This window comes from Ascaphus truei, chromosome 1 (assembly GCF_040206685.1).
Source record: "Ascaphus truei isolate aAscTru1 chromosome 1, aAscTru1.hap1, whole genome shotgun sequence".
Lineage (NCBI taxonomy): Eukaryota > Metazoa > Chordata > Amphibia > Anura > Ascaphidae > Ascaphus > Ascaphus truei.
In genome coordinates, this window is record NC_134483.1 from 416,452,743 (window position 1) to 416,480,504 (window position 27,762).

The 27,762-nt window shown below is 42.3% G+C and overlaps 1 protein-coding gene across 14 annotated transcripts in view; it reads left to right on the top strand.

The window, feature by feature from the left end:
- INPP4B (inositol polyphosphate-4-phosphatase type II B) overlaps positions 1-27,762 on the top strand; it is a 484,959-nt gene that overhangs the window by 293,399 nt on the left and 163,798 nt on the right. For all 14 annotated transcript variants that reach the window (XM_075614672.1, XM_075614553.1, XM_075614562.1 and 11 more), the window contains one exon: positions 21,220-21,331. In XM_075614672.1, coding sequence (XP_075470787.1) covers positions 21,220-21,331 — 112 coding nt within the window. The remainder of the gene's footprint in view (positions 1-21,219; positions 21,332-27,762) is intronic.

Genomic DNA, 27,762 nt, shown 5'->3' on the forward strand with positions numbered 1-27,762 from the left:
GTTACTGCATAGTTTGTTTCCTCCCTTAAAGATTAAAAACAGATTCTTAACCCAGAAAAGACTACTCCCCACCCCTTAAATAAGACACTAACAAAGATACCATATGGTGGCAAAAAGCCACAGCACTTTAGTAAACCATTAGTGAAAAATAAGTCATCAAAAAATATAGATATAAAATATTAAACAAATAGTAACTATGAGCTACTAAAGTGTAAAACCCACCAGATCTTGCTAGCCATAAACAAAAATCATGCCTCATTTTCCAGGCAAGATGCAGTTGCCTGAGGTCCAGCATTGCGTCACCTCCCCAAACTATAGCTAAATCTTATAACAAAATTGACCTCTGGAAAAGAATTGAACAGCTAATACAATGTCTTCATAAGGCCTCGGGCATGGTCAGCGCTTATGCGCTGACCCGCGCTGAGGCGCGCTCACGCTCGGCATTGAATCCCTGCAGCCGCAATGAGAGCGGCTTTAGCAGGGGCTCGCTTATGCTTCCGCAAGTGTGCGGAAGCGTAAGTCTTACCAAAATTTTAAATTCAAGCGCTCAAGGGAGCGCAGGGCCAGTCACGTGAGAGGTTCGCCCAATGAGGGCGAACCAGCTCCGTGATGTCACAGCCCCCCCCCCTCCCGACACACACCCGGACGGCGCGCGTTCTAAGGCCAGGGAAAGCACTCGCTTTCCCTCAGCCTCCGCGTGCCTCAGCACGGCTGCAGTCCTATGGACGCAGCCTAAGCCATACAAGACTTCTTTAAAAGGTCTTGATTGTTGTTAAATAAAAAAAGGGGCACTAACTCAGATGTACCTCACAAATTGCAAAAAGCAAAAGTGCCCATTTAGTAGCATATCTGCCGCCCACCAAAAGTGGAAGTAGCCAATCATTTTAAAGTGCAGTGCATGTAACACCACAAACCTCTAGCAACATATAATAAACCTTTAAATCTGACGGGTTGGAGCCGCCACTAAGTCAAGACGCCCTACTCTAAGCACTCTTGTGCTACCCTTTTTATATACTGCTCAAAGTTTAATCATCGCCAAATAAATATATAAAGAAAGCATTGGTCTGCTGAACAATAAAAGCTGTTTCAAAACTGTCAGTCATGTTCTCTGGCAGATATGCTATAGGGCTAAATACACAACTTATTATCTCCCAAGCTATAGGAGGAACATGATTAGAAACAGTTTTATAGACTTTACATATCCTCTGTGTCAATCCAAATGTGCCATTCATGGAAATCATGTGCAAACTTCCTGGAGATTAAGCAGCAGCCACTGACACCTTTAGAAAATCACTCACACTGAAATGTCCATCAATAGAACAGCGTCTCTGAAAGCTTGTACCACACTGCAACTAAAGACACATAGAAGACAGTAGTTGAGGTAAGAGAAGAAGTGTGTAGTCCCCTATCAATAAACAGACTATGTGACTGGAGGACTATTTCTTATTAATATACCCATGGTTTAGAGGGAACCGCCAGTTATGGTACTAAAGCACCAGAGGCAAGAAACTTAAAAACGCATGGAAGTTTTAAATCAAGAGAGAGCTATATTTAGACACAGTTTGCTGATAATTTACTATACATACAATATGTATGAAAGTATCCTGGCTGAAAAAAAATTGGTTATAAAATAGCACCAGATACTTCTAAGAAGAAAAAAATCCAGTTGAAACCAACGTTATATGTATACAGCACCATACAGGAGGCAAGGGAGGGTGATTTCTTTCATCTGTTTAAGATGATGATTTGTGAATGCAACAAACATTAATGGTATTTTATATGTATGCCAGTCATATTGGTACGTGGTATGCCTGGGAGGTGATCAGATTTAGGGCCTCATGCAGTAAGCCACTTATAGCCAGCTTATCACCCAAAAAGCCTACAGCGATTCAGTAAGCCCCGATAAGTCGGCGATAAGAGAGCGTTTTGGCAAATTTTTGTTGGCGAGAGAAAAAAAATTGCCAAACGCGCGGCGAGAAGCCACTTATTGCCAGCTCGTCAAACTCGTGCTATTCTAATAGCCCCGATTAGATTATCGAGTCTAATCGCCGCTCTAGAATTGCGATTGCCTCTCCAAATCGTCTCGCCAGAAAAAGTTGTCAAGAAGGTGGTGAGAAGCTGCCGAGAAGCGGCGAGACGGCACTTGGAAAAAGAATGCATTTTTCCTGCATCGGATTAATGCCAGGATTCTCCAGAGCTGATATCCATTATTATCAGCCCCGGAGACGCCCGGCATCAACCCGATGCAATACAAAATGCATTTACAGGCAACTTCATTACCTTAGTGGCTAACTGCTAAGGCAATAAAGGGGTTAAGTGAAGGGGTACTTGGCCTTTCACTCACCCCCTCTGCCCACAATAAAAATTACAATATGTAATAAGCACCAATACATAACCCACTTCCTGAACCCCCACATAAAACCATTATTTATTTGTTTTAACACAGGATTGATAAATTAGGCCGGCGGGTGTCCACGGGTTATCCCCACGGGTGTCCGGACGTCCTCAGGTGGTCCCCGTGGGTGTCTGTGGCCCCTGTGTTGGTTCCCACGGGTGTCTGGGGGCCCTCGGGTGGTTTCCATGGGTGTATGGGGGCCCTCAGGTGGTTCCCACGGGTGTCTGGGGGCCCCACAGTGGTTCCTGGGTGGTCCCCGGGGGTCCTACGGTGGTTCCTGTGGGAATCCGGGGTCCTCGGGTGGTCCTCATGGACATCTGGGGTTCCTCGGGTGATCCCTCCGCTGGCCTTCATTACCAACCCTATGGTAAAATAAATAAAGATGGCATACATTTCAATAAATACACCTCCCCCCCCCCAACACATCATACAGTACAGTAATGGGCAAAATAACTATTATCCAGATATGGATAATAGCTCATTTGCCTATTATTAAATCAAACATTAGTCAGGCAGCATAAATAAAGTAAATAAAAACCGTTCTACTTGCCCCTGCCATCATGATGGGGCTCGTCAGCATACTGCAGAGCCATGTCCCCCGATGCCAGCAAGAAATACATACAAAAATACAATCTAATGGCCTCTAACCCCTTAATCAACTTAGCTGTTGATAACTGCTATAGTAACTAAGGGGTTAATCCACCCTCCACCACAACCCACCCAGGAGGCCTAACCACCCTCCCCAGGCAACTACCCCACCCTCCACCCATTCATTAAAAAGGTATAACCCTATTTATGTTAAATGTTGTTAAAAGATATGGGTTACAGTTGATTCTTGAGACAATTGTGGCTGATATACTGTATGCATAAAAAACCCAATAAAAGTAAAGTTGAAAAAAAAAAAAGGTATAACCCCCTGCCTTGGGATTACCATAGGGTTTAAGGAGTTAAAAGGTTTGAAGGAGTTAGATATTGAACATATGCCCCCTTAGATAGTACAGTATATTGCAATGTGATCAGGTAGAGGTCTGGCCACAACCTGCTTTTGGAATATGCTGGATCGGTCATCTGGTCTAGGATGACTCAGCAGAGACTAAGCTCTGCCCCTTTTCTTCCCAGTGACAGGGAGATAGAAGATAAATTATAAATAGGAGGGGATTAGAACTTCACCCTCAGATCCCAGGTAGAGAGGCAGAGGAGGGTCTCACATGTAAATAGGTAAGTACACAGTTATGTAATAAGGTAGTTTAGGGTAGTAGCCCCTTTGTTGTTTTGATAGATAGGGAAGTGCCCTTGAAGATAGGTTCCCTAGAAATCTAGGAGTCATAGCAGCACAGGTTCCCCGGGGGGAGACCTGTGTCCCATAGACATTGCACAATATGTAGCTCTGGGACTATTCTGATAGTGAGGCAGGCAGATGCCTGAAGGCCAGACCATGTGGGAATGAGGATGGCCAGTATATCCTTGGGGTAAGCACCCCGAAGGGACTAAAGTGAACCCATATTTCCCTGTGGTGAGCATACTCAAGGGCATGATAGTCACGTACGGGAAAAGGGTTAATACACGACTCACAAGCTGGCCCACTTTTCACCTTTGCAAATGTCCCTCAAATTAACAATATCTCCCCTCAATCCATCCCCATATACCATCTGTCACGAATAGCAACAAGTGAGCACATGATTTAAATATGCAACCAGGGTTAATACACATGGCTACTCTAGCCAACTCACCTTTCTCCTGTGCAAGGTACTTTCGATGAGTTAATATTAACCCCTTACTCAATTGCAATCATGTCTATCCACTACACCACTAGGTAATATGCAAAATATGTAAATTAATATATCTGCCAGTCTCAGGTCCCTGTTTATTATAGAAAAAACTATACACTTAACACACAAAAATCTGTTGTAGCAAACTGTGTCCACAAATGTAAATACTCTCCCCAGAGCGTGCAACAGTTCGTTCATAACCCTACAACATTACTTATTAAAGAATTCTTTAATATATATATATATATATATATATATATATATATATATATATATATATATATATACATACATATATATATATATATATATATATATAATCAAAAAATAAATAGATGATACCGTTCTGTGGCTAACGAAATGCTTTTATTTGTGCGAGCTATCGAGATACACTGATCTCTTCTTCCGGCGATGTTACAATGAATGAAGCAAGGATAACTTAAAAACAGTGTATCATCTATTTATTTTTTGATTATTGAAGCTCGGCTAACACGGTACTGATACCTCTACATGTATATATATATATATATATATATGTATATATATATATATATATATATATATATATATATATATATATATATATATATACATATATACAGTGCTTCAGGTTACAGAAAAAAGTTGTGTGTGCTGTGCACGCGCATAGTAAGTGAAACTTCTTTGACTTTTGTCACAGAAATTGTATTTGTGTTGGTGATGTTTTAATTAAAAATTAAAATACAATTTCATTGACAAAACGCAAATAAATTTGACTTAGAATGCGCGTGCTCGGCACACATCCCCTGTATTAGCTATTTGCACTAAGTGTGAATTCCTTGTGTGTATGTGTGACTGAGAGTGTGACTGAGAGGGTGACTGAGAGTGTGACTGAGAGTGTGACTGAGAGTGTGACTGAGAGTGTGACTGAGAGTGTGACTGAGCGTGTGCGTGACTGAGCGTGTGCGTGACTGAGCGTGTGCGTGACTGAGCGTGTGCGTGACTGAGCGTGTGCGTGACTGAGCGTCCGCGTGAATGAGCATGCGCGTGAATGAGCGTGCGCGTGACTGAGACAGTGACTGTGTGTGACTGTGTGTGAGTGTGCACGTGACTGGTGACTGTGAGTGTGCGTGTGACTGTGCGCGTGCATATGCGTGTGACTGTGCGCGTGACTGTGAGTGTGCATGTGACTGAGTGTGCGCATGACTGTGAGTGTGCGCATGACTGTGAGTGTGCGAATGACTGTGAGTGTGCGCGTGACTGTGAGTGTGCGCATGACTGTGAGTGTGCGCGTGACTGAGTGTGCGCGTGACTGAGTATGCACGTGACTGGTGAGTGTGCGTGTGACTGTGCGCGTGACTGTGAGTGTGCGCATGACTGTGAGTTTGCGCATGACAGTCTGTGTGTGACAGTGTGTGTCTGAGTGCGCGTGTGTGTGACACAGGAGGTGAGTACGAGTATATCTGAATGATGGATGGCAACGCTGGGCCCCTCCTCCACCTTGATCGGGTGCTCGGTGTAGCAGGAAGAGCCCTCCCTGTAGTCCTCATGTGAAGTTGTCCTGGGATGACTCGAGCCCCCCCACTTCCCCAGGGTGGGGCGGCTCCTCGTCTTCCTCCTCGGCCCCCCTCAGCTCCTAGGTCTCCTCCGCCTGCTCATCTCCCCTGCACGGGGGGTACAGGGGGAGAAGCAGGATCCCAGGACTCGGGTCGGGCAGGATCCCTGCACGTCCGCCTCCCCCCAGATATCCAGCAGGGCGCGGGTCTCCATGTCCGACACACATCCCGCCGGGCAGGGGGTCGGTGACCGGCCCGGAGATGAGCTACAAGCAGGAGGCAGGCATGTGGCGTCCGTGAGTGTCGCCATGACTACCACATGCGCGGCATGTCAGCGGGCGCGGGGAACAGCGCATGCGCGGCATGGCAGCGGACGTTTGGGGGAATGGCGCCGCTGCCAGTCGCTTCTGCGCATGTGTGGCGTCCGTCAGCGCCGCCATCACAACTGCGCATGTGCGGCATGGCAGCGGGGAACGGCGGCCGTTAGGAGCGGCGTGGCGGCTGGCCGTGTGAGGAGAGCGGCGCCCATTAGTCAGCGGGACACAGCGGGACAGCGGAGGTAGAGAAGAGGGAGGAGAGAGGCTGAGCAGCGGCTCCTTCTCTATCAGCCGGAGTACTTGCGGGGCTTCCACCATATTACTACACCCGCAGCACCGGAAGCTCTGCGGCAGCCATCTTGCTATACCCATGGCAGCGGACGTGTGGGGGTAAACGGCGGCCGTTAGGAGCGGCGCCGGCGGCTATCGCCGCCGCATGTCATAGCGGGTGTGTGGGCGGCATGTCACAGCGGGTGTGTGTTGGGGAGCGGCGGCTGTTAGGAGCGGCACCGGTGGCGATACCGCATGTCACAGTAGACGCGGGGGGAGGGGGGAGCCATGACGTCACTTCCGTTTCACATTTCGACCCCAACTCTCCCGTTTTACCCCATCAGAATAGGTGCCACTAAAGAAGTTTCACTTCAAAAAGATCATTACAAGAACATACAATTACAGTAAATGCAGACCAGTTTCAAACATAAAACAGAAATTCCTATATATTACGTTACCATATGTCATAGGTTTTCCCCAGAGAGGTCACTAGTGTAGAAAATTCAAGTTTTTGGTCCAAAACACACCTTGGTTGAATTTTGATTTAATAATTTCAGGCCAAAGACATTTGTTCTCCCATTGAAACAACATGAGCCCACCCCTATCGTAAATCAGCTGCTAGGATGACGGTTTTATGACAGAGTAAAAAAAAATCCTAACAAACGACGTTTAGACCGTCTTGCTCCTAAATTTGAGTGACAAATGGATATCTGTCCTTGGCACTTCTTACCCATGTAGTGTGTGGTACTGTTTGATTTGTCTTTTTGCCACAATTACAAATATCTTAACGTTATACTTTAAAGTCGAGGTTATCACCAGATAGTCTTATTTTTAATAAATTCACCCAACTAAGGTGTGACATGTGTCACCCACTATCTGTGAGGCACTAGGAATGTCTCAGGAATGTTAGTTTCCTTTTAGGCTGACAGAGTAGTACCTGGATATCGTTTATTGCCTTCTAAACTATACATATGTCATTTTTAGTTGGCCATCAGTGATAGGTCCCCCACTTAAGTCCTCTTTGTAGGTCTGCACAATCCCAGAAAAAAGTCTTGACCTATAATAAACCAATACAGCTCAACCCCGTTATTGCGCCATCCGCTACAACGCGGATCCGCAATAACGCAGTGTTAGCGTGGCTCCCGTTTAAAAAATTTTTTTTTTTTATTTGTGGCAAACTTCCAGGATTTGCCATGTCCGGGGACATACAAACACACACCATCATTATTGGAATACTGCATCATTTTTATTTATTGCATCTGTTCTATATAAATGAATGAATGCATTTAATGGCTCTTTCTTTCTAAATGGGCATACGTGGAAAAAAAAGGCATCAAAATTAAGTAAATACATGCATTATTATTATTTTTTTTAAACAGACCACTAGGTGCAAAATTCCAGTAAACAATTATAATTTTCTTTTCTTTCTTTGATAATTGAAAGTGCTATGATGGGTGTATATCAAGCCCAATTTGGCTTTTAAGTTGACCATAAGAGACACATTTTGAACATGTCTATCTATTTAGCAGGTGCAGCATCTGTTTTTTTGGGGGTTCCTGTGCCTAATTAAATATCAGCTGTACTTATTTCTGAAAACAAAAATTCACTTGGTTGCACACCACCTCAATAAAATGTAACCTTTATTATGATTCATAAACCATGTGCCACCGTAATGTATGTCTAAACAGCAATTAAAGTGTGTATAGGGTGGGACAGAGTGATCCAAAACAAATCCAATGAGGAATAACTCAGGTACAAATAGAACGTCAATAGAAGAGTACTCAACTCAAAGAATAGGTGTATATGATAACATAAGTATATGGTATGATATTAATAATAATATTAGGAATATCTGTAAACTAATGGCATCAATGAGGGTAGACGTGGCTACAAATATATAATATACTAATAATGGTGAATCGATGGAATAGGGGACATGTAGCTAATAGATAGTGCTATCATGTACCCCAGTAATAGCCACTTTTGATTAGCAGAAGGAATGGCACTGTAATCTCAATACATCAATGATGTGGCTAGCTCACATCAAGGTAGGTATCAGCCACACAGCAGTGATGGATAAAACAAACCTCCAAAATGAAGGACTGAATATGGAGTATATATCACTATAATAGTTCAATAGAACAGACTCCGTGGGATGAGCCCCCCACACCAGCATTAGCCAAATTGAGGGATTACAAATATTATTAAATGTCACTGAGTCTGTTCTTTTACATCTGCACCTCTACTGAGATATTCAGTAGCTACACTTTGCCTGGGCAATTATTGCTTGGCTCTGTTGTTTAGTAGGCTATCAAATAGCTTAATTATGTACTCTGTGCACCACTGTATTGATTAGTCTAGCTATTAATGTTCCTCAGCAGTAAATACCTGTGTTTCATTTGTCCCCTTCCTCCCCTGCATTGGGGTGCCGCCAGGTCCCCTGATCGCGGCGGCTATTTTTATTCCTCAATCCTGGTTATAACGCGGTTGTATCGGGTGGACCCCGAGCACCGTGTTATAACAGGGTTCAGCTGTATATTGTATTTTTAAAATCAAACTATAGCTAATTTAACCCCTGACGTACCAGATTGATTAAAACACTTGATATCTCATGATATTATCATGACAAGCAAGTACTGTACAAGTGGACCATGATCTATGTTATCCCATTCAGGAAACATAATAGAGAGAGTAAAGTAATACAGCGAGCAAGCAGTCAATTATCTCCAGACAAGATATAAAGGGGCTGCCCAATCAGGGACCCAGAAAGTATTTAGGGGGCATGTAACAGAAGTAATAATCTATCTTGTATGTCTATGTAACCAGTTAAAATATTCTAAGACGGTGCCCCTCCAGGAATGCTGTGATGCATCTGGGGAAGTTGTTATTCAGCTAACTTTGTAAATAAAGCCTGTCCTGTTTGTAAGTATAACATTTCTGGCCTCGTATTTTCAACCTCAACACCCATCTGCACGCATCCATCACCCTGACGAGGTGATAGACTGTACAAGCAAAATCTAGAGACTATTTGATGTAAACTCACTAGGAGCCGGGCAGGTAGGATTGCAAAGGCAAAATAAATGTATATATATATATTTTCACACAAAAAATAATGCTGGGTGTACACAAACACAGAGCCACAGACCAAAAAGAATAAATAATATATACTTATCAGAAATCCAGGTGCTTGCAGACACAGGGAACACCAACCAGTCTAATAGATACACAAAAATATGAAGTCCGCAGCACACTCAATAGAAAATGATTATTTAATCTCAATCAATCATGATGTGGTGTTTACCTGTGTGATGTTATTGTTCCAGCTCTTCTGTTTTGGACTATTTGATATTGCCTTGGAATTTTGGAATTTTTGTCTGTTCACTCATTTCACATGCTTCTTTTGTTTACCTTTTCCTGTCTATTCTCCCCCCACCACATCCCCTTTATTCTGTCTGTTTACTTACTATTTATGTGTATTTATTGTACTTTTTTATTTTGTTTTTACTGTTGGTTGCCTAGTCAATTAGGGATGTTGTCTTTTTGTATAACAGTATAGGGATTATGGCACTTTGTGAGGAACACACATTTAGAGGGTTTTGCAAAAGGTACCCATATACTGTACTTCTAATATTCTAGTTTAGAGTACAAGGACGTTTATTAGTTCTTTCCTTGGGCAGTGTATGATCTGTATATTAAGGGCAGTTTATGCTAATTTGTGATCAATGCACATGCTCCGTAGTGCTGGTCAGATATGCAGCATAGGTTACACTGCTGTTTAAAGTTTGGTGATTATGACTGATGCTTTTTTTTGTGTGTTCAACGCTATATTATGCTAATTTCTGATCAATGCACGTGCTCTTTAGTGCTGTTCCGACCAGCAGCATACTGTAGGTTACACAGCTGTTTTAGGTTTGGTGATTATGACTGATGCTTCTCTATGTGTGTTCTCCCATATAATATGTTAATTTGTGACCAATGAGCATGCTCTGTAGTGCTGTTCGGACAAGCAGTATAGGTTACACAGCTGTTTTAGGTCTGGTGATTATGACTTTAATGCTTTATGTATGTGTGTTCCACCCTATATATTCTGTCCCTACGTCATTGACAACACAGTGCTTGAAAAAAGACCTTGTGGTCTGAAACGTACGTCGCTCTGGAGTTTTCCCTGATGATTTATTTAGATTAAATAATCCTTTTTCTATTGAGTGTGCTGCAGACTTCGTTTTTGAATATATATATATATATATATATATATATATATATATATATATATATATATTGAAAGATATGAGGGAACAGTAGTGAAAAGAGGATATTACGGCCCTAAATTAGTGCAGGGTTTCTGCTCCACTCCATGGTTTGGAGATTTACCAAGGGGAATCCAGACCGGGACTTCTAGCTCTCCCAGCTTTCACAGGACTGGAGCAGCTAATTGAGCAAGGAGATTATTAAAAGGTTGCTCTAAACAGAGCAAGAGAGAGCTGCTTGACTCGCAAGAGGAGGGTGTGCTGAAAAGCTTTGTTATGCTGAGAAAAAGACTTTTGTTTTGTTTGTTTTATTTACTCCTGTTATCTGCTGTAGCATTTGTGTGGCAAAATAAACAGGCCAAGCTTTTCACCTCTGTGTCAGAAGACAGTCTCCTCTACCTGGAAGGCTGTGTGAAAGTGCTGATCCTTGGACAAAAGAAGGTATTTTGTCACAATCTCTCTCTCTCTCTCTCTCTCTCTCTCTCTCTCTCTCTCTCTCTCTCTCTCTCTCTCTCTCTCTCTCTCTCTCTCTCTCTCTCTCTCTCTCTCTCTCTCTCTCTCTCTCTCTCAACAAAAGAAAAATAGGTGCACTCCTAGTGTATTAAAGTATAAAAAAGTTTTATAGGACTGTAACATATAAAAAACGCACTTACAAACAGAGTTCAATAAAGAGCATGTATGAAATATATTAAATCGCCTGAGAACTGCAGGGGTCCACGACAAAAACGTCCCATTGGTGCCACCTCTGGTGTATCCGGTGATCTAGCAGGATGTGTGTGTGTGCCAGGAACCGGATGGTGTCATACTCAGTGTCCCATGCAGAGACTTTCTCCGGCTTACACCTTCTTCAACTGGCACTGCTCACCATAGAAACCAGCAGACAACCGCAGTGATCGGAATAACAGCAACCCCATACAAAGTCTCAACAGCCGTAGAATAGGCTCTATATATCACATTTTCTTTTTAAGCAAACGTTTTGTGAAATGTTGTTGAGTACATCCACACCATAGACCAAAATGAATCAATCTTAATGACATGTTGAAGGGGTTAAATCCTTTTATGATGTTTGTCTTTTGTCATGAAATAGACTACAGGTAGTTTTAAGTCATGTTTCAAACTTGGGGCCTGAGTCATGTTTTATAGGGGCTAATCATGCTATGGATCCTTTGAAAGAGGAGTTGGGCACTTTGGATTTGATCAAATTCTATTTATTAATGCACCATTATAAATCAAAGTTTCGGCTGTTATACAGCCTTTCTCAGGAAAATGGCCCATTTCTCTTTCAAAGGATCTCAAGTATTCACAACTGGGCGGGACTGTCATGGAGAATTGGAAAGTAGATGGATCACAAGTATAATCTCTTTAATTAGGAGTTCTCCAAGGAATTACATTGTTTTGATCACATTTTGGAACATGTCGAATCGGGTGAACTGCAGCTTAACATGGTCAAGTGAAGCTTCTTTTAGCTCCTCCGTTCTATGTGATGTTTCTGTGTGTTTAGCAGGACTTGCTTAATCCTTGTACCGTGAAAGTGCTCCCATTCCTTATACTGAAAGTCATCTATAGGGACGTGGTGGAGGATGTGGATTCTGCTTTTCAATGTTCTTATTAAGAAGAAAAACTTCCTTACTTTAAAAGAAGCCCACATAGTGAAATATTTGCTGTATAATTTATTTAACCAATGAGATTGTTTTGTTTTTTACAGTTTATATGTTTGGTACATTCTTCAGTAAATGTATATTTTATCTATCACATACTCTGATCCAAAGTTTTTGGTAAATAATTTAAAAGTAATTTAACAGCCCCTTGCAGAACTATTGTTTGTGTTCTATACACAGTTTGGTGCATAATAAACAAAGCACTGTCATCTACTATCTAATAAATGATGCATCTTGGGCTATGTACAGAGGCAGCTCTTCATAATCACTTAATATTCATCAGACTTTGTCCTGAATATAATGAAACATACCAACCGTGACAGGTGGCACAATATAGGACAAATCCCAAGAAAGTATTTTTGGTGGAGAGGTTTACCTTTGCTAAAACCAACTACTTATATTTCAGACACCAGATTTCGTTAGCACTAAGTGGTTTTCTCTCAAACTATATAAACACAGCAGGACGAAGATGAATGCTGAGCGCTGAAAACTAGTTTCTGTGCAACAGAAAACTATAATAAAAACAACAGATGCAATATCATAAGGCTTTAAAAAAAATCCTTTTATTTTTGTGTGTGTTCTTTAATCTACATCGACCCTTTCTTTCATTCTGGCCATGCAGGATATTAATGTTACAGTTCTGTGTTTATATGTTTTAAATGCTTGGCGTGTCTTGTTTTGAAAGCTCTACTGCACCAGTGGTGCTTTACATTCACAGCGTCTGACAAAGCTAATGATGGCTGGTCCCTAGACATTTACAGAGCTGTTTGTTGATTTGTGTGCTGGTAGCATTCAGAAGTAAAAGATTAATTTTCCCAGATACTTTCAGTGGAAGTTTGGAAAGCGGGATCAAAATAACACAGTTTACAAGACATTCAGCAAACGTAAAATAGCTAATGGATTGAACCTATGGTATGGTATACTAATTCTATCTATCTATATATATATATATATAAAGTCAAAAATAGTTTTTTGATTTGTGGGTTTGTGACCGGTTGGGCGATTACATTGCAACACAATAACCCCGCCCCCAGTGACATCACGCGATGGCAAAGAGCGGAGGAGACACAGCACATCGAGCAAGTGGAAAAATATATATTCAGGACGTAGAACAACGGATCCAACGTTTCGGAAGCCAACTCAGGGCCCCTTCATCAGGGAGAACGCAAAATGCATTATCCAATGTTGGAACGGTTTATCCGATGTGTCACAATGCATTCTGCGGAATATATTATCCCACGTTGGAACGGATTACCAGACGCATCACAGTGCATTCTGCGGAGCGCATTATCCAACGTTGGAACAGATTATCCGACGTGTCACAGTGCATTCTACGGAAATTTAACCAATGTCGGAACGGATTAGATGGCAAAGAACTATATAAAAGTCAAAAATTGTTTGTGGGTTTGTGGCTTGGTGAAGCGTTTGCGTATGGGAGCGTTGGTGTATGGGGAAAAAAGCTTATTCAAATCGGTGAAGGTAGTTTCCCCACTCAGTCGGCATCAGGTGAAACGTGAGCGCCGGAAACCGGGGGGAGGAGGAGGAGGGGGAGGGAAGGAACACGGCAGCCAGCCACGGGACCGGCGGGGTGGTGGGGGGGAAAGGAACACCCCCGCTACCACCTCTCGCCCAGAGTGGGCAGCCAGCCACGAGGACCGGGGGTAGGAGGGAGGGGGACACCACGCGAGCAGCAGGAGGAGGAGCAGCAGCAACAGCAGCAACAGCAGCAGCAGCAGCAACAAACACACCAATTACTTACCCAAGCTGCTTACATTTTATTTTTATTCATAGTGTTTATGAACAGGGAGTCTCCTGAGCTGAACAAAGTTGATTTCAGCCTCGGGACCCCCTACTTCCCGAGATACAGTCCCCAGTATGGGGGTGCCGGTATCCCAGGCATGTTAAAATCCATGTGGGATCTAAACAAAGCAGAGTGGGATCTACTTCCCGAGATACAGTCCCCAGTATGGGGTGCCGGTATCCCAGGCATGTTAAAATCCATGTGGGATCTAAACAAATCCATGTGGGATCTAAACAAAGCCACCCCATACTGGGGCATGTATCTCGGGAAGTAGGGGTTCCCCAAGACTGAAGTCAACTTTGTTCAGCTCAGGAGACCCCTGCTCATAAACACTATAAATAAAATAAAATGTATTACGTTAGCGGCTAGCCACTAAGGCAATTAAGGGATTAAGGCAGGTTTATTGGGGGCAGAGGGGGTGAGTGAAGAGGGTACTTGGCCCTTCACTCACCCCTTCTACCCTCAATAAACATTACAATATGTACTACCCACCCACTAATACACAACCCACACACCTCCTGTGTCCCCACATAAAAACATTTTTTATTTTTTCTGCACAGGATTGATACCAGAGGCCGGCAGGGGTCCTCGGGTGATCCCCACGGGTGTCCGGGGGTTCCTGCATTATCAATCCAGTGCATAAAAAAATGCAATACATTCAAATAAATACACCCACCCCCAATGTATACAGTACAGTAATGGTCAAAATTACTATTATCCAGATATGGATAATAGTGCATTTGCCCATTTAAAATAAAACATAAATCAGCAGCATAAAGTAATTAAACTGGCACTTACCCCATCCAGGATGATGGCTGTCTTCATCCTCATGACCATCCTTGTCATCCGTGGACATCAACAGCAACAACACAATAAAAAAAATTGACTGTCGTGGTGGCACTGCCATGCCCAGTGGGCCAATCTTCAAAACAAGCCACTAATAAAAAACGCTATGTCATACAATGGTGCACCTGCAAAAAATAAAAACATGCATAAAATAAAAGCCACATTGCAATTCCTGAAAAATAAAGGCCAAAAACACCAATTGAATTGCAAGGTGGCACACGCGTTCACAGGGCAGGGGAGGCAGCATATATACATCAATGTATACTAACGAGTGTTACATATACATATAAATACCCATTGTCAATGTAAACCAGAACTAAACCCAGGGATCACAGCACCAGACACGTCAAAGCAATTTAATATAGAAGTTTTATTCCAGCTGGTGCCTGTAATCACAGCACAAAACACACAATCAGAGCTATACTCAGAAAAAAATGGGGCACACGGGGGGATTCTAGCTGGCTAGGTGCTAAGCGCCACATTAATATCTGATCCTCCTTTGGGTGTCTCCGGCACAGCCTCGAAGCATACTATTTAGTTCGCCTACATGACAGGATTCAAGTGAGCTGTGGTGCTGATTGGGTCCCTTTTTCTATCTTCCCTTCTGACATTGGTCGCTAGCCCCTCTACCTTGGTTTCCAATCAGAACACGGATTCAGCTCACAGACCACCAATCAGGAAGTGAGGGATTGCCTCCCTGGACCAATCAGGACTGTAAGCGGGTTTCCAGAGTTATGGGGCTTTGTGGAGGAAATGTGACGGTGCTAGTCTCAAATCAGGAAGCGGACCTTCAGGGCTGAGGTAGGGATGTAAATAAACCGACCACAGGCCAGGGACAGAGTCCTGTGATAGTATTCATAGTCAGTATGGAAGCAGGGGTCAGGGCTGGCGGCAATGGTGCAGAGTCCAGGGTACAGGCAAAAGGTCAGGGCAGGTGGCAGTGGTGCAAAGTCCAGGCAACAGGCAAAAGGTCGGGGCAGGCAGAAAGCAGTGAGGTCGGGGACACGGTCTGGGGTCAATAACAGGGAATTCAAACAGGTAACAGGAAAAGGCGACAGCAAAGACCGACAGAAGCTGCAAAAACACAGACATTTGCCTGGCAACTCTCACCAGGATGTGCAGCCTTATTTAGCGGGTAACTAAAATAGCCAAATTGAGCAAAAAGGGCAGGCAGCCTGGAAAACACGAACTGGCAGCAAAACCCTGCACATATAGAGCAGAATCCTTACAGGGAAGTTCAAACAGGCAAATGGGTGCAGTTCCTACCAGGGGGCTCGGCAATGGCTTCCCCCGGCCAACAGGACATCTCCCGCTGGGCTGGCGCTGCTCTGGCTGGGGAGGCAGCAAATGGCTCCAGTCTTTGTGTGGATGGCTCTCCCAACCTTATCTGCGCCCCTAGCCACCATCTCCTTTGTTCCCACACCACCTCTCTTCCCCTTCCAGACGCAGCAGCTATCTTCTCTGGACATGCGTGTAGCACAGAGTGCCCAGAGACTTTGGCTCTGCTTTATGTTACACTAAGCAAGTTTTTATACTTTTCATACATTTTGACATGCCGGAATAAAGCATATACTTTTACATAGAATGCAAGGTGCTACCGGGCATGTAAGAATAGGGTAGCCCCGGGTTCTGGTGGTCAGATGAGCCCCAGGAAAGGATGGCAGGGGCCCAGGACCAGGCTTGAGCTTAACTTTAGTGGTCTCTTAGCCCCTTCTCCGTCACACCCATGCAATCTGAATGGGAAGTGCAAAGTCATGGAAACTCCATTTTTTAAAAGAATAGGCACAAGATAGTTATGTGGCTTAAAAAGGAGATAAAATCCCTTTGATGTACTTGTACAGTAAACGCAAAATACTCATGAATGCATGTGCATGGCTTTGTTAAAGAAGCTCTATAATACAGCATGCAAAAAAATAGTGGTAATGTTAAATTAAAGTGACGCATTCATTGTTACCATTAGCAAGTTCTTACCCAGAATCCCTCCCTGCAGTTTAATCACTGTATGACAAATGACAGTGGGGTTAAGCAAACCCATATTAGAATTTAAATATACTCATACATTTATTTTTCCCAAAATTCGCAGGAACATTTAGGTCGCTCTCAAATGAGACAAAAATGTGAACATGCTGTGGCTTATAAATCTGTCCCTGTTGCATTTTTCATTAAATCCCAAACCAAATCAGAAATTATATTTTATGCTGATTAATAATTAAGATCTTCAACATCCATAGATGAGAGGATTCCAAAACCAATCTTGTATTATGATTTGGGATTTAATGGCAAACACAAGGGTCATCATATTTTGAGCATTGTAACTGGCTACAGCCAGGTGCAATAAAAGAATCATAATTCTCTCGGACAAATACTACACTACCAGGAAGTTAACATTGAATTCATTTAGCAGTTAATGCGTTTGACCACATTGTATATTTATGGTAAAAGAGCAGGAAAGGGTGGTGTCTTTTCCTTTCAAATAGAAGTGTAGGATTGCAAACTAAAAAGTAATGGGGATGTACCAATACACTTCATACCCTGTGCTATTGCTCTTCAAATGACTGAATGCAAATATGCAGCAGATCATGTAATTAATAGGAACACGGGCAGTTGGGATGAGTAGGAAACTTTGCATTTTAAGTGAACAAATCGGATCCTGTAGCTGGTGAAAGAATGAATGAGGGAATATTGCCCCCAACTCAGAGGTGCATGGGTGGGAAAAGAAGGAAAAGGGGTATGCATCAATTGATATAACTATTATTTATGGAGGTTTAGGTAACCAGAATGAGACATACAAGCTGGCAGTCCACTCAACAAAAAAAAAATACTGTAGTTGTCGTGGGTAAGATTAGAAAGTGCACATTCCAAATCTCAGACAGTGTAAAGCCACAATCCTAAAGTGAATAGTTTGAATGATCCTTTATGTTTGCGTTCCCTCGTTGCTGAATTATAATTTCTTCATTTAAAAAATCTTTACTTGGTAAATATCTTTCTTTTTCTTTTACTCATCTAAAATGTATGAAATTAATTGGGATTAAATACAATATCTCGAGAGGCTGCAAAAAAACCTGTTTCATATCGAATGTCTTGAATGAAAAAATATATGTCTAATATTTCCTTGCTAGGAATAAATACTGTGGAAAATAAACTTGGAAAACACTATTTTCCGTTTATGCTACTGTAGCGGTGTTTCCTCCACCGTCTGGGAGATTCCCTGGCTACCAGGTGTGTCGTGTTGTGTACCTGCTGGCTCACAGAAGTTTTGAGATCCCGCCAATGTTATTGGGGAAACAGGACAGGCTTTAGGGATGATATCTGGTTTCCCTTCATTCTTTAGTCAGTGCCTCCATCTGTCGACGGCTCCAGTGATGCTGAAGGCAGTCCCTGCAAAAGAACTCTCTCATACTCCCCCTGATAGGCTGCAAACTCAGGCAGGAGTATATTTTGTAACAGGAACAGTCTTTATTCTTCTCAATAAAGAATACAGCATACAGTCAGCCACTACATACACTAACACTGGTCTCCAGCCTTAGGTGGACCTGGACTCAAACCCCAGTCATGGGCCACAGAGGTCGGTCCTAGCTCTTCCCCTACTCCCTGATGGAGCAGGGAGTATGGTTCTCACTCCCACTCCCCTAGGGGAGGGGATAGAAGGTGACAGAGCCCTGCACACCTATTCTGTGAGACCAGTCTCTGTCATGGGAGAGACAACTAACTGCATTTAGGAAGTTCAACCCCTTAAGTCCCTGGTGGATGGTTCAAGGCCTGAGCCCAGGATTGGGCAGAACACAGGCCTTGTCACGCCTCCCCCTAACAGTCAAAGAACTGCTTGCTGCTGGGGAAACCCGGATTGGACCTAACACTGTCTGCACTGTACCAGGACTTACATGTCAGACAGGGTAGGGTAGTAGCCAAAACCAGATATGGCTTCACTTCTAACACTATATAAATCTGTGCAGCATGCTAAATAAAAGAGGGACATTCCACATGTCCTTCAGTCAGCCGGCTACGGTATAAATAGGATCAATTCTCCATACTCTTGGTATTCGGAATAAAGCTCTATCCTGGATCTCTTCTTACCTCTCCCATCGTACTTTGTGTCTCTTCTGCTAACACCTCCTCCTCTATTGATCTCTCTGTGGGGGTACCCCAGGGCTCTGTCCTGGGACCTCTTCTCTTTTCTCTGTACACACTCTCTCTAGGTGACCTAATAACATCTCTTGGGTTTAAAGATCACCTCTATGCTACCGACACACACATTTACTTTTCAACCCCTGACCTTACACCTGCTCTACAAACCAAAGTTTCTGAATGTCTATCTGCGATATCATCCTGGATGGCCCTCCGCCACCTTAAACTTAACATGGCAAAAACAGAGCTCCTCATACTTCCTCCCAAACCTGGCCCTACTACCTACTTCCACATTACTGTTGGAAGTACCATCATTAACCCAGTAGCCCAAGCACGCTGCCTAGGGGTCACACTCGACTCCTCTCTCACATTCTCCTCTCACATTCAAAACGTTTCTAAAACCTGTCGCTTTTTCCTCCGCAATATCACAATTCTCCCCGTCTTGATTACTGTAACATCCTGATGTCCGGCCTTCCTGCCTTCCTGCCTCTCACCTGTCTCCCCTACAATCTATCCTAAACGCTGCTGCCAGAATCGCTCTACTCTTTCCTAAATCTGTCTATGTGTCTCCCCTCCTGAAATACCTCTCCTGGCTTCCTATCAAATCCTGCAACTCAAACTCAATTCCCTCCTCACTTTTAAAGCTTTACACTCTCCTGCCCCTCCTTACATCTCAGCCCTAATTTCTCGCTATGCACCATCCCGACTCTTGCGTTCTTCTCAAGGATTCTTCTTTCTACCCCCTTTGTATCTAAAGCCCTCTCCTGCCTTAAACCTTTCTCGCTGACTGCCCCACACCTCTGGAATGCCCTTCCCCTCAATATCCGAGTAGCACCCTCTCTATCCACCTTTAAGACCCACCTTAAGACACACTTGCTTAAAGACGCATATGAATACCACTGTGCATAATACTGGACACATGATACATAAAGCTTGGCCCCCTGCAGACACACTTACTAGAATTCCCTCCTACTGTCTCTGTACGTTCTCCCTACCAATTAGATTGTAAGCTCCTCGGAACAAGGACTCCTCTTCCTTAATGTTACTTCTATGTCTAAAGCACTTATTCTCATGACCTGTTATTTATATTATTTGTTATTTATATGATTGTCACGTGTATTACACCTGTGAAGCGCTATGTACATTAATGGCACTATATAAATAAAGACATACAATACAATGAATAAAATAGCTATAGCTGATGACGCAACACACAGATCTGTATCTGTGTGAAGATAGATAGATGAATCTTAACTATATTATAAATGCACAGATTGTTTGTTATTCTGATCTCTAGAAAGTACTTACTCTATACCTTTCAGATAAAATGTAATGTGTAGCTTTCAATTTAGTGAAGTACAATTCTCTTCGTTTTTTTAATTAAATATTTCCTTTTGAATACCCTAATCAAATCCTTAATGTGTTTTGCAAATCTACACATATTTGTGATCATGTGTACATGAGACGTCGATAAAGCATATTTGAATGCCATGTAACAATAAAGAAGTTGCAATATTAATAGGAATGTACAGTAGTGTGTGTTGCTTTCATTTATTCTAATAGTTCCCAAAATAACAACTGATTCCATTCATAGCTGAATAAACAGAGCAGTGTAAGGTAGGAGGGACATCCAGTAGTTTTATTGCATCATTATAAATACATGTACATTGTGGTCAACTTGCCAAACACCTTTAGGCGGGGCTTGAATTCTGGGAAGAGGAGTCACGGAAGTAACACATTCCAACCTGGTCTAGTCTTTTGCTGTAATGTTAGTTAGCGGACATCAATTTGGCTGTGTTGAACGATTTGGACACGAGTGGCATTGTTGCAAGTTGTCATATTGTTTCATTACCGGAAGCTGACCAAAGTAATCATATCCAGACAATGTAAAGTGCCTGTCTAACTATCTGTATGTATTTTACTTTCAATTTCTACATGGACTTTAATGGTAATTTTAAATGAACAGAATATCAGCGTCTTATTTGTATTCAAAATGGACCATAAATATGAAACCAAACATCTGCAAATATTTAGCAAATAGCTTTATAAATTTGATATCCTATTCGTTATATATTACATTTTCATATATTGCCATAAACTTTGATTTCCTTATTGGTAAAATTGTCTTTTTATTGAGGGCACTATCTACTGTAGCTGCCACTGGAATATCATTTGCATCGCCTGAATGAGTACAGAATTCCATTAATGTGGAATCAAATATTTGTATTACCTTGTTTTTGTTTTCTTGCGTTCCAGAACCTTAAATGGTGGAAAGACTATTGGGAATATTGAAGTCAGCCTGGTGAAGATGGGGGAGATACAGAATGGGGAAGCAGATCACATCACCACAGATGTGCAGGGACAAAAGGTAAGAACGGAGTGAGCCTGTTGCACAAATTACATTAGAAATGATCAGATGTGACAGGTGCCTATATTGGAAAGTCCACAATAGGGGTTGTAATCAAATTATACAGAAAGTAAATGAGAAAAGAGCTTTGAAATTTGAATATAATGTCTGTGTTACTTTGCATGTGATCTCAGCTTCCTAAACTGAAAACAATTGCTCAGAAGTCAGAGAGGGTAGAATAAGCAGTACATCTTTTTCGGATTTAAAATGCTGTGTGTCCAGAGTGCTTTCCACATGGATGAAATTGCTCATTATTGTTCTATACTGTAGATCACTTGTGTTGGACTTTCAATCCACTGCTGTGCTGCAATCTAAGCTATACGTATTATAAAACCAGTATATATGTCAAGGAGTTATTTTTACAACATATACATTTTTTTTGTTTTAGATATTCTTTATTGAAGAAATGCTGGGCTACAGTAGATATCAGACACAAAACACAAGTTGAAAATGTTGGACCCGAGTCCCTTACTCTCATTGTACAGTATCTCACTCAGTACTTCTGCCTATGTTGCCCAACATATATCAGTGATGAATGTGGGTAATACGTACATGGAGCTGTTCAAGAAGTGAGGGGGTGTTCAACATGTTGTACAAGCATATATCAAACTGCGCATCTCAGGAAATCATTTTTCTCCGTTATAAAAAAATTCCTACCAGATTTATCAGATCTGCGTACAATGACTAAGCTCCCTAAATCTTAGCCAGACACAATCATGCACAATAGTATATTTGGGTTTAGTTTGATTGAACGTGGCTCCTATGGTTTCTTGGTATATTTGTAGGGATTCCTCATAAGTTATTGTAGGTACACTTGTAAAAATGTCACGGTATTGATTCTAGCACCATTGGCGCAATAAAATTAAGTTGTAAGGCTCAGCAAGTAAATATTCCATCTTTGCCAATAATCATTCCTACACTTGGGGCCTTTTACAGGGTAGACTGTTCCAAAGTGTACAATGTATCCCAATAATGTATCAATATATTACCCTACAGTAGTGATTTTCAACCGGGGTTTGGTTCTGTGGGCACCCCTCGAGGGTTCTGTAGCCGAAGGGGGAGAGAGAGCTGGGACAGCTCCCCGGCTCCCCAGTAGCAGCGGTGTCCCGGCATTCACCTTCCTCCTCTGGTCAGCACCGGTAAGGAGAAGAGATAAATACAGGGGAGTTGGGAAGAGAGAGAGAGAGCAGCGGGAAGGGAGAGTGAGGGGTGGAGGGGAAGAAACGGGCGGGAAGGGAGATGGGGATGGGGAATATAGAGACATGGAGGGATGGGGGAAGAGAGAGACATGGAGGGGAGAGGGAAGAGAGAGACATTTAGGGGAGGGGGAAGAGGGAGACATGGAGGGGAGAGGGGAGAGAGACAGGGGAGGGGTTAGAGAGAGATTAGTGAGAAGGGGAGGGAAAGAAAGAGACAAAGGGAGTGGAAGAGCAATGGATGGAGGAGAGAGATAGATGGGGGTAGGGGAAGAGGGAGATATGGGGGTAGGGGAAGAGAGAGTGACAGGTGGCTGGCCTAGACACACGTTGGGTGCCAAATGTAACCCTCCCTGCCCGGCTCTAAGGGTGTTCACATCGGTGTCTGTGTTATGGCTACTCAGGATACATTACCTTTTGCATGGTGCAGGCTTTTTGCAGGCTGGATGTTGGTAAGCAATGATGGGTGCCAGGAACTTTATTCATTCAAAAAAAAGCTTGATTGTCTTTTATACACAATCTCAGCGGACCCTCCACTGGGGCTGGTCCAACAATGCCAAGGGGCTGCAGCTTGTGGAAATATTCTCTCTCTCTGCATACCGTGGGAGTAGTATTAGACCATCTTGGTGGGACTCTCCCTACCTATAAAACAAAAAGGAATCCTTACTCTATTATATATATATATATATATATATATATATATATATATATATATATATATATTGAAAGATTCAACAGCGCCTGGGTGTGTACTAGCCCCACAGTAGACTCCTGACAACAAACAGATCGCAACAAATGTCAGCACAGATGACCCGTATAAAACAATTGTAAAGATGTATTGTTATAAAATATATATAGGAACTCAAATGGTGGTCATAAGTATTGATGGCGAGTGTGTGTAAAATATAAATATATAAAAAATGGTATATATATAATTGTTGTGTGTTAAAAAATATATTGAATAAAAAATGATGAATGATAAACTATTATTGCAAAAAACACTAAAAAATATGATTGTCGAAATATATGATGATTGGGTGAAATGTATTAACCAAAAAATGAAAATGTTGTAAAAAATAAAAAATAATAAAAAATGAATAAGGAAAAATCAAAAAACCGTGTATAAAATAAACTGAAAAAATATATGTGTTTTCCACAAAAAAAGTTGATGATTTTGTATGGAGATTACAACGTCCGGGCTGCTTCTTCTTTGGGGTCAGCAACCTCCCAGCAAATTCTATTGGAGAAACAAGAGAAAAAGCGCCCGATCGATGTGTAAAATCTGGTAACAAAATTTTAATAAAAAATCACAAGACAAATGCACACTCACAATTTGTCAATGCAAAATAAGCATTGTATGGGTAAACCCATGTGCCAACAAGTAGCTGCTCGCCGAATATTTGCTTCAGTACATCAGACCTCACTGCTACCGGTGCATCACAGTCAGATGTCCCTCCGGAAATTCAGGTATACAGTCTGTTGTTCTAGCATGAGATGCTGTGTGTGGCTCAGGGAACGTCCTCCTTCTCCTGGTAGCAGACGCACGAGCTATTCCACCAAACGTAGCTCCTTGAAAACACGTGCCCTACACGTTTCTTCCGATTGACGGATTTCATCAGGGGAACAGCTATTATAGACAGTTATAGAGCTATTGATTTAACACGGAGGCTGGAGGAAAGCTGAGCACATGGAGCTGTGTGGAAATTGGAGCCAGTGTCATTTGACACCAACAAATGCTGACTTTTCCTACAAATAGAGTGCCAGATGATTTCAAGCCTCAGCAGTGGTATTGTACCTCTTAAAAGCAAAGAAACCCTTATGTGATTTTTACTTCTTGTTTTCTTGTAAGTGCGCATTACCATTTTTTACCTTATATTAAACTCCTAATTTTGGTAATGTACTAGGGTTGTGCGCTGTTGTCTTTTTTTCTTGCATATATATACATATATATGGGACGAGCATCTGCCTTCACTGAGAAACTGTGAGTGCAAACTTTTTTTCCATTGATCTTGCGTAGGGCTCCTAGGTGTGGGTTATATGTGACCACCATGTATGCACACACAGCTGTCTCTCACACATACTAATACTCCTTATTTCTCCATCCATATACACCAATAGGGACCACATAGTATCCACACACACTTTTAGTTGTGCTACAAACTCTCACATTTCCACACCCACCCACACCATTTATATCCCTCTCACTCCACACACACCTTGTGTAGAGCAATGTTTATACTGTGGGCTCTCCATTCATTTTTATTCACACTGATACACATACACACTCTTTCTTCACTTGCTTTCAGTTACCCTTTGACACCTCTAGCCATAAAACACATCCACACCGGGGGAAGGACAAGCACAGATAACATTCCAAGAGACACTGTTTTCAAGTTATCCTTGCTTCATTCATTGTAACATCGCCGGAAGAAGAGATCAGTGTATCTCGAAAGCTCGCACAAATAAAAGCATTTCGTTAGCCACAGAACGGTATCATCTATTTTTTGATTATTGAAGCTCAGCTAACACGGTACTGATACCTCTACATGTATATATATATATATATATATATATATATATATATATATTTATATATATATATATATATATATATATATATATACAGCTTAACCCCGTTATAGCGCGGTCCTCTGGGCCATTTTTTTTTGTGGTGGTACTGTGTCTGCCGGAGGGGGAAAACTGAGAACTCTCCCAGCGTTCCCAGACCCGGTGGAGCAGCGGCAACAGCACACAGCACTTACCCGGCATCTGGCAGCTCTTCTCCCTGTCTCTGCTTCCTGCTTCTGCTTCCGTCTTGCGAGAGCAAGCTCCCTTAAAGAGACTGTGTGTGTGTGTGTGTGTGTATTGTATTGTATTGTATGTCTTTATTTATATAGCGCCATTAGTGTACATAGCGCTTCACAGTAGTAATACATGTGGTAAACAAATAAATAACAGATAATATAAATAACAGATCATGGGAATAAGTGCTTTAAACATAAAAGTAACATTTCGGAAGAGGAGTCCCTGCCCCGAGGAGCTTACAGTCTAATTGGTAGGTAGGGAGAACGTACAGAGACAGTAGGAGGGAGTTCTGGTAAGTGCGTCTGCAGGGGGCCAAGCATTATGTATCGTGTTTAGAATATCCACAGTGCTATTCATATGCTTCTTTAAGCAAGTGTGTCTTAAGGTGGGTCTTAAAGGTGGCTAGAGAGGGTGCTAGTCGGGTACTGAGGGGAAGGGCATTCCAGAGGTGTGGGGCAGTCAGTGAAAAAGGTTTAAGGCGGGAGAGGGCTTTAGATAAAAAGGGGGTAGAAAGAAGACATCCTTGAGAAGAACGCAAGAGTCTGGATGGTGCATAGCGAGAAATTAGGGATGAGATGTAAGGAGGGGCAGAAGAATGTAAAGCTTTAAAAGTGAGGAGTAGAATGGAGTGTGAGATGCGGGATTTGATCGGAAGCCAGGAGAGGGATTTCATGAAGGGAGATGCTGAGACAGATCTAGGAAAGAGTAGAGTGATTCTGGCAGCAGCATTTAGGATAGATTGTAGGGGAGACAGGTGAGAGGCAGGAAGGCTGGACAGCAGGAGGTTACAGTAATCAAGACGGGAGAGAATGAGGGCCTGAGTCAGAGTTTTAGCAGTCGAACAACAGAGGAAAGGGCGTATCTTAGTTATATTGCGGAGGAAAAAGCGACAAGTTTTAGAAATGTTTTGAATGTGAGGGGCGAATGTGAGAAAGGAGTCGTATGTGACCCCTAGGCAGCGTGCTTGGGCTACTGGGTGAATGATTGTAGTTCCAACAGTAATGTGGAAGGAGGTAGTAGGGCCAGGTTTGGGAGGAAGTATGAGGAGCTCTGTTTTAGCCATGTTGAGTTTAAGGCGTCGGAGGGCCATCCAGGATGATATAGCAGAGAGACATTCAGAAACTTTGGTTTGTACAGCAGGTGTAAAGTCAGGTGTGTGTGTGTGTGTGTGTGTATTTGACTGTGTGAGACTGTGTGTGTGTCAGTGTGTGTGTGCAGTGTGCTGAGTGTGTGCAGTGTGCAGTGTGCTGTGAGTGTATGCAGTGTGCTCTGAGTGTGTGCATTAAAAAAATTATTATTTTTTAAATATTTTTTTAATTCGGGGTCCATGCTCAAACAGCGTTATAAGCGATCCGCGTTATAGCGGATCGCGCTATAACGGGGTTGAGCTGTATATATATATATATATATATGAGTATTGCATGATCTGAAGAAGAGAGGATAACTCTCGAAAGCTTGTCCTATGACATAAATTGTTAGTCCAAAAAAAAAGGTATCACCTAATACTGAAGAACTCATGTATTCTGCACTATCGCAACTGAACTAACACGGCTATTTTCTGCTTTTTATATATATATATATATATATATATATATATATAAACAAAAATTGTGGCGCCAAAATAATACTAAATTGCTATGTACTGTATATTAATGAACTGTAGTGCTAATATCTTATATATGGTAAATGTGTAAGATTCCTAAATGTGTTTAAAAATCAAGATAAACATGTGCAATAAAACTGTTAGATACTAAGCATATTAAACAAATATACTTAAAACAACACCATGGAATATTACATTAATGTGAGTGAAAAATAAAAAATAAAAAGTGTGCAAACAGTGCTAAAAAAGTGAAAAAATATGAAAAAATGAAAAATATGTATAAAGTTATAATATAAAATCCAACCAGTCCTTCAATAGTCAGTCCATAATAGGAGGTATAGGATGTGTGCAAAGGGATCTTCTGCTGCTCTCACATGGGATAAACCACCTCCACAGATATCTACAAACAGAAAAAGAGAGAGAGCGCACGCCCCATAGCATAACACTGCGTAATTTATTATAAAATTAGGGAAGGGATGGAAGGGGGGGGGGAATTGCACTCACAAGATAAAAAGTTTTAAAAGGCAGTTTGTGAATTATATCACCACCATCCGGTACTGCTGGGCGAAATCACTTCTAGATCGCTGATAAAGATCACTGCCAACCGGATAAGGACGCCGTTACACCGTCTGTATGCTGCTCAAATTCAGCTCTCCACTCCGAATGGCCGCTGTATTCTTCCCGCGCTTGGTATGGCCTCGTGCGCGTGCGCAGCGTCTTCGTGACGTAATCGCGCTCCTCAGTATCCCTGACGCGTTTCGTCACCAATCGGCGACTTTCTCAAAGGG